The 16,430-nt window shown below is 44.3% G+C and overlaps 1 protein-coding gene across 3 annotated transcripts in view; it reads left to right on the plus strand.

Annotated features, from left to right (window-relative positions):
* Positions 1-16,430, plus strand: part of Arnt (aryl hydrocarbon receptor nuclear translocator) — an 85,265-nt gene that overhangs the window by 21,097 nt on the left and 47,738 nt on the right. For 2 of the 3 annotated variants that reach the window (XM_036189928.1, XM_036189929.1), the window contains exons 2-3: positions 30-141; positions 4,626-4,670. In XM_036189928.1, coding sequence (XP_036045821.1) covers positions 30-141; positions 4,626-4,670 — 157 coding nt within the window. Of the gene's footprint in view, positions 1-29; positions 142-4,625; positions 4,671-16,430 lie in introns of those variants that run through there. The other variant, XM_036189930.1, reaches the window with a different exon arrangement.

Consider the following 16,430-nt stretch of genomic DNA (forward strand, 5'->3'; position numbering starts at 1 on the left):
GGGATATTGATGATATTCTTTCCTGACAGAAATGACATCAGATGTACCATCGCTAGGTCCCACCATTGCTTCTGGAAACCCTGGACCTGGGATTCAAGGTGGAGGAGCTGCTGTACAGAGGGCTATTAAGCGACGAGCAGGGTAAGTTTGAATGTATGTCATCAGTGTCTCTTGTAAAATCAGCTTCATTGAGTTAGTCTCTGCTCCTCCTTGTCTGTTCCTGACCTCATTTTGATTGATTACTTATTATGTTGCTGTCACATAACTAATTCTTTGTCCCTGGAGTTTTCCTTATGCAGGCTTCTATTTTATGTGCATTTCTTTTTAAAATGTCTATATAATTTGAGTAGAAATACAGCTGTAAAGAAAAGATGAAACTGTTGTGCCTGTTGCCTGTCACTGCTCTCCTCTTACTCAGGGAACCAAGTGTTTCACATACAGTGTTCACTTTATATGTTTCACGAGGAAATTTCTAAGCAGGTTAAAAATTTGTTTGCACTGATGTATCTTTTTTCTTTTTGGTTTAAGACAGGGTTTCTCTGTGTAGCCCTGGTTGTGCTGGAACTCACTCTGTAGATCAGGCTGGCCTTGAACTCAGAGATCCACCTACTTCTGGATCCAGAATACTGGGATCAAAGATGTGCACTACCACCACCACCCTGTGGTTTCTGAACTTTAAAAGCTTCTCTTTCTTTTTTTCTTTCTTTTTTTTTTTTGAATTTATTTATTTTTATTTTATGTGCATTGGTGTTTTGCCATGGGTGTTGGGTCCTCTGGAACTGGAGTTACAGAGAGGTGTGAGCTGCTATGTGGGTGCTGGGAATTGAACCCGGGTCTCTGGAAGAACAGTCAATGTTCTCAACCATTGAACCATCTCTCCAGCTCCCAAGGCTTCTCTTTCGATGTATCTTTTTGGTTTTTCGAGGCAGGGTTTCTCTGTGTAGTTTTGCATCTTTCTTGGAACTCACTTTGTAGCCTGGGCTGGCCTCGAACTCACAGAGCTCTGCCTGGCTCTGCTCCCCGAGTGCTGGGATTAAAGGCGTATACCACCATCGCCAGGCAATGTATCTTTAAAAAAAATTTTTTTTTTAAATTAATTTTATTTCATGTGCATTGGTATTTGTCTGCATTCACGTCTGCATGAGGATGTTGGATGCCCTGGAACTTAGTAGTTAAAGATAGCTGTGTGTTGCCATGTGATTGCTGGGAATTGAAGCTGGGGCCTCTAGAAGAACAGCCTCAATGTATCTTTATTGATAAGCAGGCTTAAAAAAAAAGTACATACACCAAACCAAAACAAACCTCTCTGGAAGGTAAAGGACTATGGCAAAGACCAATGATTTCACTGTTGTGAAGAAAACTGTTGTCGGCTGGGGACAGTGGTGGCACATGCCTTTAATCCCAGCACTTGGGAGGCAGAGGCAGGCGGATCTCTGTGAGCTGAAGGCCAACCTGGTCTACAGAGAGAGTTCCACAAGGCTACACAAAGAAATTCTGTCTTAAACAGCCCCACACCCCCCAGTAAAGAAAACTGTTGGCTTTCCTTAAGCTCTTCTGTTTGTATTCTCAAAATCATTTTGTTAAACTTACTTCTTTTCTAAGTTATTGATACTTTCTTTGGCTTGGAATGCACAGTCTGTTTAGTTCTAAAAGTATTCATTAAGTACCAGATTCAAATGTGGCCTTGTTGTATGATTGCTAATAGACTCTAAAGATAGATGAGACACATCCGTTGTTTTCAAGTTTCTAAAGTTCTGATAGTCATACACACACACACACACACACACACACACAAAATGCAAGATAGAATATGGGAAAACTAAGTGAGGTATGGTGGCTCATACCTGAAATCCTATTACTCAATAAGGGATGGGTCAGGATGATGCAGAATATGAGGCCGTTCTGGGTACATAATGATACTGTATCTCAAAACAAAACTAAAAACAAAGAAAATTAACAGAAAAAAAGCTTTTTTTTTTTTTTGAAAGTATATAAAAACTAATTTTGGATGGTAAAGATTGGGAACACTTTTGGGAAGAAGGTTGCTTTAGGGCAGTGGTTCTCCACCTTCCCAAGGCCGTGATTCTTTAATACAGTTCCTTATGTTGTGCTGACCTCCAACCATAAATTATTTTGTTGCTACTTCATAATTGTAATTTGCTACTGTTATGAATCGTAAATATCTGATATGTAGGATAGAACTGCTGCTTTAGGACCAGTGAGATAGCTCGGTGGCTAAAGGCACTTGCCTATGAGCCTAGTTACCTTTGGTGATCCCCAGAACCCACATAAAGGTAGAAGGAGAAAACCAGTTCCACCAAGTTGTCCCCTGACCCCTACTTATGTGTGGTGCCTAGATACATATTATACACTCAAACACACACACACAAATACTACATTTATAAATAAATACATTCCTTTAGAAGCACCGGGACAGTAGGTGCTGTCTTACCCACTTTTTGCTACTACATTTTGACGAGTGTAAGTGTGGTGGAGGAGGGCTGGTGGGCTCGAACGCAAGGCCTTGCGAGTTCTTGGCTAGTGCTCTACCTCTGCGCTGCTTTCCCTCGCTGTGGCCTGTTCTTGTTATTTTGTTTTTGAAATAAGATCTTGTGTACCCCAGGTTTGGAACTCATGATCTTCCCCTGAATGCTAGGATTACAGTTTTATGTCTCTATCTTTTGCAGAAAAACACATGAAAAGAAATCTTGAGTTCCAGAGAAATGGCTCAGTGGTTAAGAGTGCACACTGCTCTTACAGGAAACCTGAATGCCGTAGCTAGCACCTCCTTTTGGAGGCTCTCGACCATCTGTGACTTCAGTTTCAGTGGACCTGATGTCCTTTCCTGGACTCTGTGGGCACCTGTATTCACATGTGCACATGCCCCCAAAAGACATAATAAAATAAAATCTTTTAAAACATCATAAAAGATAGTCTTGTCAACATTAAAAACACATTTAAAGAAGTGTTTGCTTTTTTATTTTGTAACAAAGTCTGTTTAATTAGTTTGTATTATTTTGATACAGCTTTCCTGTGGCCCCAGCTGCCTGGGCTCCTCTTCCTCTTGGTTCCCCTTCTCAGGTGCTTGGAAACAAACACATGTGACTACCACACCTAGTTTGAGACAATCCTGCTGTGTAGCCTTGTTGGCCTAGAGTTCACCATGTAGCCCAAACTGGCCTTCCACTCGTGACCTTCCTGCCCCTGTTTTCCTGTGTTCCAGGGGTACAAGCAGTTGTCACTACCTCTGGGTGTGCTGGCACACGTCTTTAATCTCAGCACTTGAGAGAGGCCAGCCTGGTGTATATAGGGATTTCCAGGTCTACCAGAGCAATGTAGAAAGATCTTGTGTCAGAAAACTAAACCACATTGTCACTTATATTAAGTTATTTTATTTACTCTATGTGTGTATTTAGAAAAGAACCCGTGGTTGTGATTTCTTCAGTATTTGGGTCTCAGGGACCCAATTCAGGCCCGTAGGCTTGGTGACAAGTTCCTTAATCTGCTAAACCATCTCTCTGGCCCTTCATTTTATATTTGCAATTGTCTAGGCTGAAAAGTCCCCAGGCTAATTTTATTTTTGCCACATGTCCCACAGTATCTTGTGTGCATGTGATCTTGCTTTCTTGCTTTTCTCTCTCTTGACAGGGTCTGACTGTGTAGCTCAGGCTGGCCTTGGATTTACCATCCTTTTGCTTCTACTTGCTGAGTACTTTGAGTTAAAGGTATGTGCCACCAAGGCTGGCCAGTTACGTGAATATGGTGTATGTTTCATGTTTAGACTAACAACTTGACTTGCTGTGTCTTCTTTCCTTTATATAATATCATTGCTTTGAAAGATGTTGTTGAAACTTGGTAAACAGGGCTTAGATTAGACCATAAAAATGAAAAATAGATCTTAGGATTTTTTTTTTCCAGGCAGAATCTTATGTAGCCCAGGCTAATCTTGAACTCAGCAGTATAACCCAGGTTGAACTTGAACTCCTAATCATCCTGTTGCCACCTCCCATGTGACAGGACTACAGGTGTGTGCCACCATGCTCAGTTTATGCTCTAAAGGAGAGGTTGTACAGTCTCCTGGCTGAGCTGAGCTTAGACGGTGGGAACTGTTTACACTTCTCTGTGTCTTCCTGGTTACAGTACTTGCCTCCTGTCTACAAATCCCTGCTGTGGCGGTCTCAGCTGTGCTGCTGCTGCTGCTTTTCCCTCCTTCCTTTTGCTTTTTGAAACAGGTTCTCATTATGTAACAAAGGCTATTCTAGAACTTCCTGTGGATCTGAGGGTGGCCTTTCAGTCCTCATCTCAGTTTCTGGATGGTGGGATTATAGGCATGTGCCACCATGGCTGGTTTGTTTTGCCCGGTTAGGACACTATGAAAATAAACATGTAGTATAAATTTGTTTGGCTCCTGCTCACTTTGTTTTCCTTCTATTTAGGTGAACACATAGGCATCTTGTATGAATCTAGTTTACTTTCTTAAGATTCTATGTTATCGGGTTGGGGATTTAGCTCAGTGGTAGAGCGCTTCCGCAAGGCCCTGGGTTCAATCCTCAGCTCACCCCCCCCCCCCAAAAAGATTCTATGTTATCAGTAGACTCAGAATATTTTTTGTTGTCTTTTTCCAGGCTGGATTTTGATGATGATGGAGAAGGGAACAGTAAATTTTTGAGGTGAGAGTTTTGCTTTTTTAAAAAAGACTTCTCATAAAGTGACTTCTGATCAGTGGGCTGGAGGGCTGGTTGGCTGGCTCAGTGGGTAACAGTATTTTACCTACCAAGCTTGATGGTGTAAGTTTGATTCCCTAGAACCCACATGACCAGAGGGAAAAACTGACTGCTACAAATTGTCCTCTGATCTCCACACACTGGCTGTGGCACGAGCACCTTTCACCCTGACACATAAAAAGGAAATGTCCCAACATTATTTAAAACCAGTGGGCTGGGAGTGTAGCTTGCTAGAATGCTTGCCTCGAATGTCTAAGGCTTTGGGTTCAATCCTTGGTATCAAAAAGTTATTTAAGTATGTTTGTACTTCTGGCTTATAATGTTTTTGTTCATTGGCCTAAAGAATATACTTCATCCTAAAACTGTCCATTTTCTTATATCATAGGACAGTTTTTAGGTATTCTTTTTAGAGATAGCTTCTCATGGGCACAGAAAATTTAGAAGACTGTCCATAAGCCAAGTCATATGTTGATTCACGCCTTTAAAAGAATAACAGGCTGGGAAGATAGCTCAGTGGTTAAGGGCTTGACATTGCAAATCTAAGGATAATAGTTCAGACCCCCAGAACCCACATATATTCCAAGTGGGCATAGAATTGTGCTTGTAACTTCAGCCTTGGACGGTGGAGACAAGAGATCCCCAGAACAAGCTAGCATGCAGAGAGGTGTCATCTGCAAGCTCTGAATTTGGTTGAGAAGTTCTGTCTCATTGAATAAGGTGGTAGAAGGATAGAGAAGGGTTCCTGACATTAACCTTGGGCCTCTCTGTATATGTGTGCACTCAACGTGTATATGCATCTACACACCTGAGTGCTGAATTTGTTATTATTTTATTCCCTTCCCTCCCATGAGCCCTGCGTGTGATGAAATGATTCTGCCTCACCTAGTAAGGTAGAAGAGAGATGAAGCATCATTCCCCACATCAACTTTTGGCCTCTTCATGCATGCTGACACTCACACATGTGCATCCACACAGACCTTTGCCCATAACACATGCAAATGCGCATATACATACAAATGGAAAATGAAAAGAATTAATTGATTAGTTCTCACAAGTAAGTGAGTTGGGTTCATGGTAAGACTGCTCAGCCATCTGTCTGTTGAAAGTTATATTCAGCCAGCATAGTAGCCCCTCTCTCTTCCTCCCTCACTCCCTGCTCCTACCTCCTCCCACCCCCACTGCCTCATCTTCAGACAGGGCAGAGTGTCCTGACGGCTGACACAAAGGGCAGGTCTTAGTGCACTTAACAGACCTTTGCTTCTGTGACTCTTACAACTTTCACTGGTGTCTTGTTGGCCAGAGCAGCTTGTGTATATATGTCCTGCATCACTGTTGGAGAAGGCTACAAAAGGATGTGGGTATCCTACTCTGTCACACTCCAGTGCTTGTCACAGAAATTAGAGGTTTTGTGTGTGTAAGTGTGTGTGTGCGGGAGGTGGGGGTGGAGGGGTGGGGGTGGAGGTGTTGCCGGGTTGCAGGATCCAGGCCAGGCTCAGACTTGGAGACTAAGAGGGTGTGGTAGTTTGAATGAGAATGTCCCCTAGGCCTGCACGTTTGATGAACACCTGGTCCCCAGTTGCTGGAACTGTTTGGGAAGGGTTAGGAGGTGTGGCCTTGTTAGACAAGATGTGCCGCTGGGGTTTCAAAAGCCTTACACCATTCCCAGTGTATTCTCTGCCTCTTGTTTGTGGAACAAGATGTGAGATCTCAGCTGTTCCTGTCTCCGTGCCTTTACTTCCCATCAGATGTTTCCAGGACTATCTGCCCAGGGGAGGCACTACCCACAGTGAGATGGGCCCTCCGCATCAATTTTTAATTAAAAAAAATACCCCACAGGTTTGCTCACAGGCCATTTTGGTGGAGACATTGTCTCATTTGAGATTGCCTCTTCTCAGATAATGTCTAGGTTTGTGTCAAGTTGACAAAAACCAGCCAACACAGCAATTGAAAATAATTCTTCTTTACACTTAGTGGATTTTAATAAAGGTGAAGAAGGGAAAAGAATTTACTTTTTGTTATAAAGAAAAGACTCTGTTGTCATTTGTAGATTTATATATCTTTATTTTTAAGTGTTGGGGTGTTTTATCTTCAAGTATTGTTGGAGCACCACGTGCATAGGGTGCTCATAGAGGCCAGAAGAGGGCACCAGGTCCTCTGGAACTGGAGTTACAGATGGTTGTGAGCCTCCATGTGGTGCTGGTGTTATGGGTATCCACCAGAGAAGATTGCTTGGACATGGATTTAATACAAGAGAAAGTCTTTACTAGCTGGCTGACAGCTACACTGAGTGTTTGGAATCCCAGTGTAGCACTGAGCCGTTATCAGGGTGAGATTTTAGGCACAAAAACCATGTTCTGGGTTGGCATATTTCAGTTAACAAGAACAGTTAGCCAGAATTGGATCTACAGAAGCTAAAAAGCAAGATTAGTACATTCAGAGTCTTTCTCAGAACTATGGACTTTGAAGGATTAGGGCTTTCTTTTAGTTTGGCAGGTGGTGCTGTCTACCTGCTGAGTTTTACGGTCTGAGGGGCACTTCCATCATGGAGTCAGTGGTGCTGAGGTCTGGGGCCCTGTTACTCTAGGAACTGAACCAGGTCCTCTGCCAAAGCAGCAACTGCTCTTGACCACTGAGCTGTCTCTCCATCCCCACCATAGCTGTTTTCGAAGAGCTCTGTTGGGAACTCCTTCTGTAGAGGGCTATGAATGACAGTGCCATGCTCTCCTGAGCATGCCATGGCATACATGTGAATGCCATGGGGTAACTAGACTGTCCTGTCAGATAGTTTCTGCCCTCAGGAACTGCTTCCACAAAAGCAAGCAGTCATTACAAAACTTACTTAACATTTTGGTCCTTAGCAGATCACTATGTATGTCTGTGGTCTCTTACAACTATAATGGGAGCCATAAAATTATTACCCATTAAAAGAAATTACCTAGTGACATAGCTGTTACAACTTCAGAGTGAAAAGAATTCATCATTCATGTTTGTGATGATGTTGGTATAATGATACTGGCATGTTGATGTTGCTAATCATTAAAATGTAGCATGTACATATGTATAATTAGTTAACTTATGAAAAATGACTGTTGCTTGCTTATAAATTTACTGTGTTACAGTGTTGAATCCATTTTGTGGTGTTAGTATTTGAGCAGAGGACCTACTGGATGCTAGGCAAGCACTGCACCATTGAGTTAGCCCTAGCCCTGATATAGTTATTTTAAAGACTGTGAAACATTGTATCATTGAATTGCCGATTGTGTGGAGCTAATAGTTCTTTTTGCTTATCCTCAAGAGTTAACATGTAGAATTGGAAGAAAATACTTGCAGATCATGTATCTTAGAAGCAACTGATATCTAGAATATGTAATGAACTACAATTCTGACCTAATATTGAGTAGTGATTTAATATTTAAGATGGAGAATTGTGGGAACTGGGGAGGTGGCTCAGCTGTGTACTTGCCGCCCTTCCAGAGGATGCAGTTGGTTCCCGGAACCCACATCGGGCAGCTCACAACTGCCTGTAACCACAGCTCCTGAGAACCCAGTGCCCTCTTCTGGTTTCCATAGCCGCTCAGACATGTGGCAAGCATTCACACACGCAAATAGAAATAATTTGATACAACTTAGTGGAATGGTTGCCAAGAGTGCATGAAGCTTTGGGTTTGCTTCCTAACACTGTATAAACCAGGCATAGTGGGGTACAGAACCCCAAGGAGAGTAGATCAAGAGGATTATAGGTTCAAGTTTGAAGTCACCCTGTACCAGGCCCCATCTATAAAAGAAGATTAAAAAAAAAAAAAAAACCCAGCCAACCACAGTGTAGTAGCTACCTATCATTTCAGCACTTTGATGACAGGGCAGAGAGATCTCCAGTTGGAGGCAGCTTAGTTAGTTCTGCCTCAGTCTGGGTTACACAGGAGACAGTTTCAACAAAATACAGACAAAAAAAAAAAATGACAGCAACAGTGCCTCTTGATACTTCAGAGTGGTTCAAATGGGGCTGGAGGTGTGTCTCCGTGGTCAAGTGTGTGCTTAATGTACGTAAGGCCTGGGTTTGATTCCTAGCACTGTGTGTGTGTGTGTGTGTGTGTGTGTGTGTGTGTGTGTGTGTGTGTGTACACTAAGAAATAAATACCCAATTTTATTCATCAAATTCAGTTAGTATCTACAGAGAGGCAGTCGATAGGAACTGTACAGACATGCCTTTGTTGCAAGTGTAGGGGAGGAAAAGACCTTCCTGCTCCTCACAGCGTTTTGACAATCTGACTGGAGGCCGAAAAAGAGGCAGATAGGTTAATCTGTACTCCGAGAGTAGCCTAGGGGCCCACAGGAAGACAAAGATGCAGTCAGTAAAATTGAGGATTTGATGTGCTGTCCTCATAGGGATGGTAACCTAGGTGATTTAAGGATAAGATGAACAGGCATTTGAACTGTCCTATGGGTTAGTTCCTCTTCCCAGGTTGCTACATCTTTTTGGAGGGGATTTATGGCTTTCAAGAGAGGTTGCCAGTGTGGGTGTGTGATTGTGTATTTTACACATTTATGTCTTTTGTGTGTATGTGGACACATGTGCTTTAGCAAATGTATGAAGGTCAGAGAATAATTTGCAGGAATAGGTACCCCTCTACCATGTAGGTTCTAGGGATTGAACTCGGATTAGCAGGCTTGGCAGTCTTTATCTACTGACACCGGTCACCAGCCTCATTCTGTTTGACAGAGCCTGGAGTAATTGTATAGTCCAGGGTTACTCAAACTCACTAAGAGCCTCTTTTTTCAGGGGTGGGATTACAAGCTCAGATTGCCACACCCTGCCCTGCATTTGTTTTTGTTTTAAATAGATCTGATTGTGTAGCTCTGACTGGCCTGGAACTCCCAGAGATCTGCCCGCCTCTGCCTCCCAGTTCTGTGACTGTGTCCTAGCATTGCTGGCCTCTCAGTGTTTGTTCTCACATTCCTTCTGATCTGAGTAGTCAGGAAACTAGAACATTGTGTTGAGAGCGGCGTTTTCTGACTCCTGTGATTTAAGGACTCTTTCTTTACAAACTGCTCCTCTTGCTGGGAAGAGGCAAACATGAGATTACTTCAGTAGGACAGTGATAGTCAGACTAGTGTTACGTACCTGAGGGCCAACAGTAGATTGAGGATCTCAGTGGCTTTGGGGAGGACACATTTCTTCTCAATGGTGGAAAGGAAAGGAAGTGGATGTCTGGTTTGGCAGGGTGGCTCAGGACTAGAGAGGCTTCCTAGCAAAGGAAAGGGAAGTACAAAGACCTGGAAGCAGTAAGAGATGAATGTGGCTATTGTTGGGAATATTAAAGTCCTTGCTTGTAGAAACTGGCCCAGAGGAGGCAGTAGCCAGGAGCTTTGTGACCTTGCAGACGGTGGTGAAATTTCTTTCAGTAGAAGACTTAGGGAATAGTCCTTTTTTTTTGTTTAATGGTTGATTTTTTTCCTAAACACCAAACATAAATTACTTTCAAAATCAGTAAAAAACAAATTTAAAAATGAAAAAAACAAAAAAAGAAAAGAAAAAAAGAATGCCCAAAGGTCATGGATAGACATTTCTCCAAAAAAAGATACAAATGGCCAACAAACATATGAAAAGTCAACATCCCTGATCATTAGAATACAGTCAAAACTGTACTGAGATGTCATTTATATCTGTCCCAAGGACCACTATCAAAACCAAAACAAAAGGGTTGGGGATTTAGCTCAGTGGTAGAGCGCTTGCCTGGCAAGCACAAGGCTCTGGGTTCTTTGGTCCTCAGCTCAAAAAAACAAAACAAAACAAACAAAATAGGAGCTAAGTCTGGAGGCTGGGTCCACCAGCCTTCAGTGGGTAGAGGGAACTCAGCATAGTGAGATCCTGACTCAGAAAGAAGCAAGCAAGCCGGGTGGTGGTGGTGGTGGTGGTGGTGGTGGTGGTGGTGGTGGTGGTGGTGGTGGTGGTGGAGGAGGAGGAGGAGGAGGAGGAGGAGGAGGAGGAGGAGGTGGCGGTGGTGGAGGAGGTGGTGGTGGAGGAGGAAGAGGTGGAGGAGGAGTAGGAGCAGGAGCAGGAGCAGGAGCAGGAGCAGGAGCAGGAGCAGGAGCAGGAGCTGCAGGTGGTGGTGCATGCCTTTAATCCCAGTACTCAGAAGGCAGAGGCAGGCGGAGTTCAAGGCCAGCCTTGTCTGCAGAGTTCCAGGACAGCTAGAGATACACAGAGAAACCCTGTCTTGAATCGTTTCCCCCAAAAGGGGAAACAAGCAAAACCCCCCAAAATAACAAATATTGCTAAAGATGTGCAGGAATTGAAACAGTTGTACACTGTGGCAATATAAAATGGTAGTCATAACGGAAAACAATATGGTGCTGCTTTAAAAGCTAAATCGTTGTTACAACTCAGGGTCAAGCCCTTGCTTCAAAAGCTCAAAGCTCTGGATTCTAGTTCTCATACCAAAAAAATTTTTGTTTTTTGAGACAAGGTTTCTTTGTGTAACCCTGGCTGTCCTAGAAGTCACTTTGTAGAGATCTGACTGCCTTTGCCTCCCGAGTGCTGGCATTTATTTTTTTTTTAAGTTATTTTTTTTAAGATTTATTTATTTATTATGTATACAGAAGAAGGTGCCAGATCTCGTTTCAGATGGTTGTGAGCCACCATGTATGTGGTTGCTGGGAATTGAACTCAGGACCTCTGGAAGAGCAGTCGGTGCTCTTAACCTCTGAGCCATCTTTCCAGCCCATGCTAGCATTTATTAAAGGAATGTGCCACCACTACCTGGCCCAAGTTTTTGTGTTAGCTGTTTTGGTAAGACTTGAAAATTTTTCTTTATGTTTTGCCTACATGTATGTGTCGCACCATGTGTGTACCTGGTTCCTGAAGAGGTCAGAAGATGTCAGATACCCTGAAACTGGAGTTAAAGACAGTTGTAAACTGCCATGTGGGTTCTGAGAACTGAACCTGCGTTCTCTGCATAAACAACATATGTTCTTAATCATTGAGCCATCTGCCTAACTCCTAAATTAATTAGTTTTGAGCTGGGTTTGATAGCATATACATATAATTCTGGTACTTGAGAGGCTGAAGCAGGAGGATCATTGTGAGTTCAAATCAAGCCCGGGCTGCCTAACAAGATGCTGTCTCAGAGAAGTAAAGCATAGGATGCTGCTGTTGAGATGGCATGGTGGGTCAAGGTGCTTGCTGTAAACTTGACGTCCTCCTTTCCATCTCTGGAACTCACGTGGTGAAAGGAAACAACCAGCTCCTACAAATTGTCTTCCAGCCTCCACATCTGCCCTATGGCTGTAAACACAAGTTTGGTTTTGATGGCCTGAGACTTGATGTGTGGACCTTGCTGGCCTCCAGCTGTGGTCCCGCATGCCAGGGGTTCAGTTGTGCACCATTTTACATTTTCATACACGTATATAAGGCAGTTTGAATGTATATCTCCCCCCTTACCCTCCGTCATCCTCTTCCCACTAATCTCCTTCCTCTTCCCAACTAGTTCCTCTATTACTTTCATGACTTGTTTTTTTGGGGGGCGGGGGTTCGTATACTAGTATAGGACCTGCCTTAATATTACCCTTCCCAGGGGCCCAGAAGAGACACTACCAACCGTGCGGGGATGAATCTAGATCCACAGAGCTCTTCTGCCCTTCTCTAGGGACTCGTCTTTGTCTTTCTCAAGACAGCAACACCTTCATGTTTACAATACAACATAAGAATTGCAGGGTCCCCACCAGAAGCTTTCTGGCAACTTCATTTGCAACCCAAAATGGGGAAAGAATAAAGGCGGAGTTAGATAGGAGCTGGACTAAATCAGAGAAGGAATTTATAGGCTAGGAACATGTCCGTACTGAGGTTAGGTGAAAGCATTATGAGTCTATCATAAGTGTGCTCAAACTAGAAACTTACAGGTGATAGGGTAAAGAAATAAGTCACTAAAAGTAAAACTGCCACTGGTTTTCTCTGCTGCCAGTTTTCTGACAGGCTGGGGAGTGAAAGATTCCCGGGGGGGATCTTCCCTCAGGAGAGACCCCGAACCCAAGGAACACACCGAAACCATCCATCAGATGCAAACAGCAAGAGGGTTTATTTGAATACACAGGTACCTGGGGCGACAAGTCTCTCGGAGGACTTGCGCGCCTTCCTAGGGAAAGGGGGACTTTTTTATAGGATCCCAGGGGCAGAAGCACGGTTACAGAAGCGAGAAGCATAGTTACAGGGTTCCCATTGGTTGATTCAAATAAGGCCAGGGTGAACTTGGGGACATATGCTTAATTCTCGGAAATTTGGTGTGTGCGGCTGACTTGGCCTTGTCTAGGGCACAGTGGTGTTTTCCTAGCCCAACTGTCTATTCTCCAAGGCCAGGTGGCCCACCATAGATATCCTGTTTTGACTCAACTGTTTCTCTCCCAAGGCCGGGTGGCCTACCATAGTTATGAACTCCTGTTTGGCCTTCTTCCCCTGAACTGCAGATATCCTGTTCTTTATGTTTAAGCCTTCAGCAGTCAAGCTAAAGCTATTGTAGGGGGTCTTTCAGGAGGAGAACTGATAGCTAGTCAATCTGTATCACAGCTTGAAGCACCTGGTGGGAGGAAACCCTTTTTCTAAGAAGTTGCTCTAGGGCAGTGGAAGATCTGAACTTGATTTGTATAGTAAACGAAACTATACATCTAGTAGCCTGTCTGTCTCCTAGGCTCAGTGGGGGAGTTAGTTACCTAGAGGTTCAGCTTCTAGGCTTAGCTGTTTGCCAAATGGTCTCTAGTATCTGGGCACTCAAGAATCTCATAGCAGAAGACAGCTGAAATATTAAAAGCTGGATAACACCAAATATTCATAATAAATGGCCTGCCTTTTGACAGACCCTTGGCCAGTCAAAGTATAGCTTTAATACACAGATGAGTCTCTATGATATATTCTTGTGGCCCGCAAGGCGGGGGTGGGGGGGGGGTGGGGTGGAACTTCAACATTTCATCAGGGTTGCTTACCAGTAGCATGTGGGAGTGGTTATTTACAGGAACACCTTCCCTGTGGCTACTGTTGGTTTTAATGCGGCGGCGCTGCAATGTTATTCATTAAGTGGCGCTGTTACCATAGGAGAAAGACAAAGAGGCACAAGAAAACCCACTGTCAGAGTTTATTAGAAGAGAGGGACAGCAGAGAGTGTGACCAGGCCTGTGGAAGACACGTGCAGAGAGAGATGGGGAGGAGAAGAAGAAGGAGGAGTCTGTGATCCACTTCTTATGGATTCCCCTGCACATGCGCATATGGACTTATGGAGCTATGCTATGCATACACATAGATTGCATGATCACGCTGCATGCAAATTACGCAATCACCTATTATGTAGGATGTGAGGCCCCTTGCTTGGTTACTGAACTGTGCAGGTACGCGCAGTCATGTAGCTAGAGGGGAGTGGCCAGGAATTCCCACATTCTAGATTCATTGCTTATAAAAAAAGGTGGGTGAAGGGGCGCTGTATCTCCTGAAAGCTGCTTCAGTCTGACTTGGTGGGCATCGGTTGGCTCTTGGGGGCTTAGGGAAGAGGGCTTCTGAGGTAACAGGGTGTCCTGGAGGATTGTTGTATGCTGCTCTGGAGTCGTCTGACAAGGTGTTGTCCAGGTGAATTCAAGCTGGCTCTGGAGCTCGCTGACCTGTCCAGGTAGATTCTATGGAGCTCGGAAGAATTTTTAAACATATTAAGAAGCAGCCATGGGAAATTTAAAGTCTTGCACTGGTGACCATGATAGTGTAATATTCTAGTACTCAGCTGTATTGGTTAGTGTTAGTGAAGGTGAGAGAGAGAGAGAGAGAGAGAGGAGGAGGAGAGAGGGATATTTGGGACATACTTTTAATTTTTACCTGAGATAAGCCTTATCTGAGACAGATTTTTTTTAAAAAAAAATTTATTTTTTTATTAAATATGTTTATTAATTTTTTTCCAATTTACATACCAACTCCAGTTCCCCCTCCCTCCCCTTTTCCCACCTCCTCACCTCCCTCCCACTCTACCCCCATCCACTCCTCAGAGTGGGTAAGGCCTCCCATGGTAGTCAACAAAGTCTGGCATACCAAGTTGAAGGAGAGCCTAGCCCCTCCCCATTGTATCAAGGCTGAGCAAGTATCCCACCACAGGGAATGGGCTCCAAAAAGCCAGTTCATGCACCTGGGATAAGTCCTGGTCCGCTGCCAGGGACCTCACAAATAGATTGAACCACACAACTGTCACCCACATTCAGCGGGCCTAGTTCAGTCCCATGCAGGTTCCCGGGCTGTCAGTCCAGAGTCAGTGAGCTCCAACTAGCACTGGTCAGTTGTCTCTGTGGGTTTCCCCATCATGATCCTGACCCTCTCTCTCCCTCTCTCTCTTTTTTTTTTTTTGGAATGTTGAACATCATTTATGAAGGAAGGAGGAGGTCTTAAATACAGACTTAAAGCACAGTGGGGGGAACCCCGGTTGGCAGAAGTTTGCTTCTGATGTGTTTTTTGTTTTTTTGAGCTGAGGATCGAATCCCGGGCCTTGCGCTTGCTAGGCAAGCACTCTACCACTGAGCTAAATCCCCACCCCCGCTCCTGATGTTTTACAATCTTGCATCTAAGCTGTTGATGCCCAATATGCTGGATTCACAGCCGAGGAGCTTCCCTTAAGCATTCAGGAGGGTGGAGTCTCGCAGGGAATTAGCATAGGGAGGATATCAAGGTCAAGGTCAGCAAGCAAGGCAACAGTTAACCAAAACGGGGGCCAGGGACCTACAGGTCCCCACCTTTTACTAAAAAATGAGCTTCTGACTTAGGTTGCATGGGACGTCAGCAGGTCGCCTTACCCGTTATGGAGACACCTGTCCAGGCCAGACAGGCGTTCTGAGACAGATTATTTTAAGGCACCTGTTTCCTTTATTAGTTTAGCATCCAGGAGACACAGGTGGTCAGTTGCTGAGTGCTAACAGTAATAGATTGTTATATTAATGTCTGTTTTTTGTAGAGCCCAGACCCTTTGGGATCTGGGAGTGTAAATACCTTTGGATTGTTACTGTTCCTTACCGTCTGGGTATACTTGATGGTCCTTGGACTCCAGCTCTATGGTGATCCCGTAACAATTAGCTGAGTAGTTAATTAGAAGAGGGAACCAGGAAGAGAAAAGCTTGTGGGGTAAGACCTCATTCTTCTGGAATTGGTGACAAGGCAGTGGATCCTGGTGTCCTCTGGAACTTGAGAGAGAGCAGGGCCTTGTCTGTGTCACTGTGCATGGGAAGTACTGCTGACCGGTCTGGAGTGTGGCACATGGAGGGAGCAATGAAATGAAAGCTCCTACCTTAGCTGGGAAATCTTTTCCCATTAAGTAACCCTGAAAGGACAGTTAAGTGGTGGGGTCTGGTGAAGTGGGTAAGGCCGTACCCCTACCCTGACAATAGGAAATGAGGAGAGGTGGGACCCTAAAACTCCCTCAGGGCTGAGGAAGTGGCTTGGGTGTCCAAAAGGAAGGAAAAGAATCACCCCATGCTGCATCCTGGGTTCCCTGTGAGCCCGTGGCCAAGCTTTGGAGGTCTTTGTTTGATGTCCCCATGCCATGAGGTGCACTTGGGCAGTCAGCTGACCAGCATCTCTCTAGGTGGCACTTTGAACAAGGCTCCATTGATGGCCCACGTGGCCTGTTCTAGCACACATTTAAAACAGGGACCTGGAAACCTCTATGCAGCTACTGGGGTAACATGTGCCAGCAT

The sequence above is a fragment of the Onychomys torridus genome, chromosome 6 (assembly GCF_903995425.1).
Source record: "Onychomys torridus chromosome 6, mOncTor1.1, whole genome shotgun sequence".
NCBI classification, from domain to species: domain Eukaryota; kingdom Metazoa; phylum Chordata; class Mammalia; order Rodentia; family Cricetidae; genus Onychomys; species Onychomys torridus.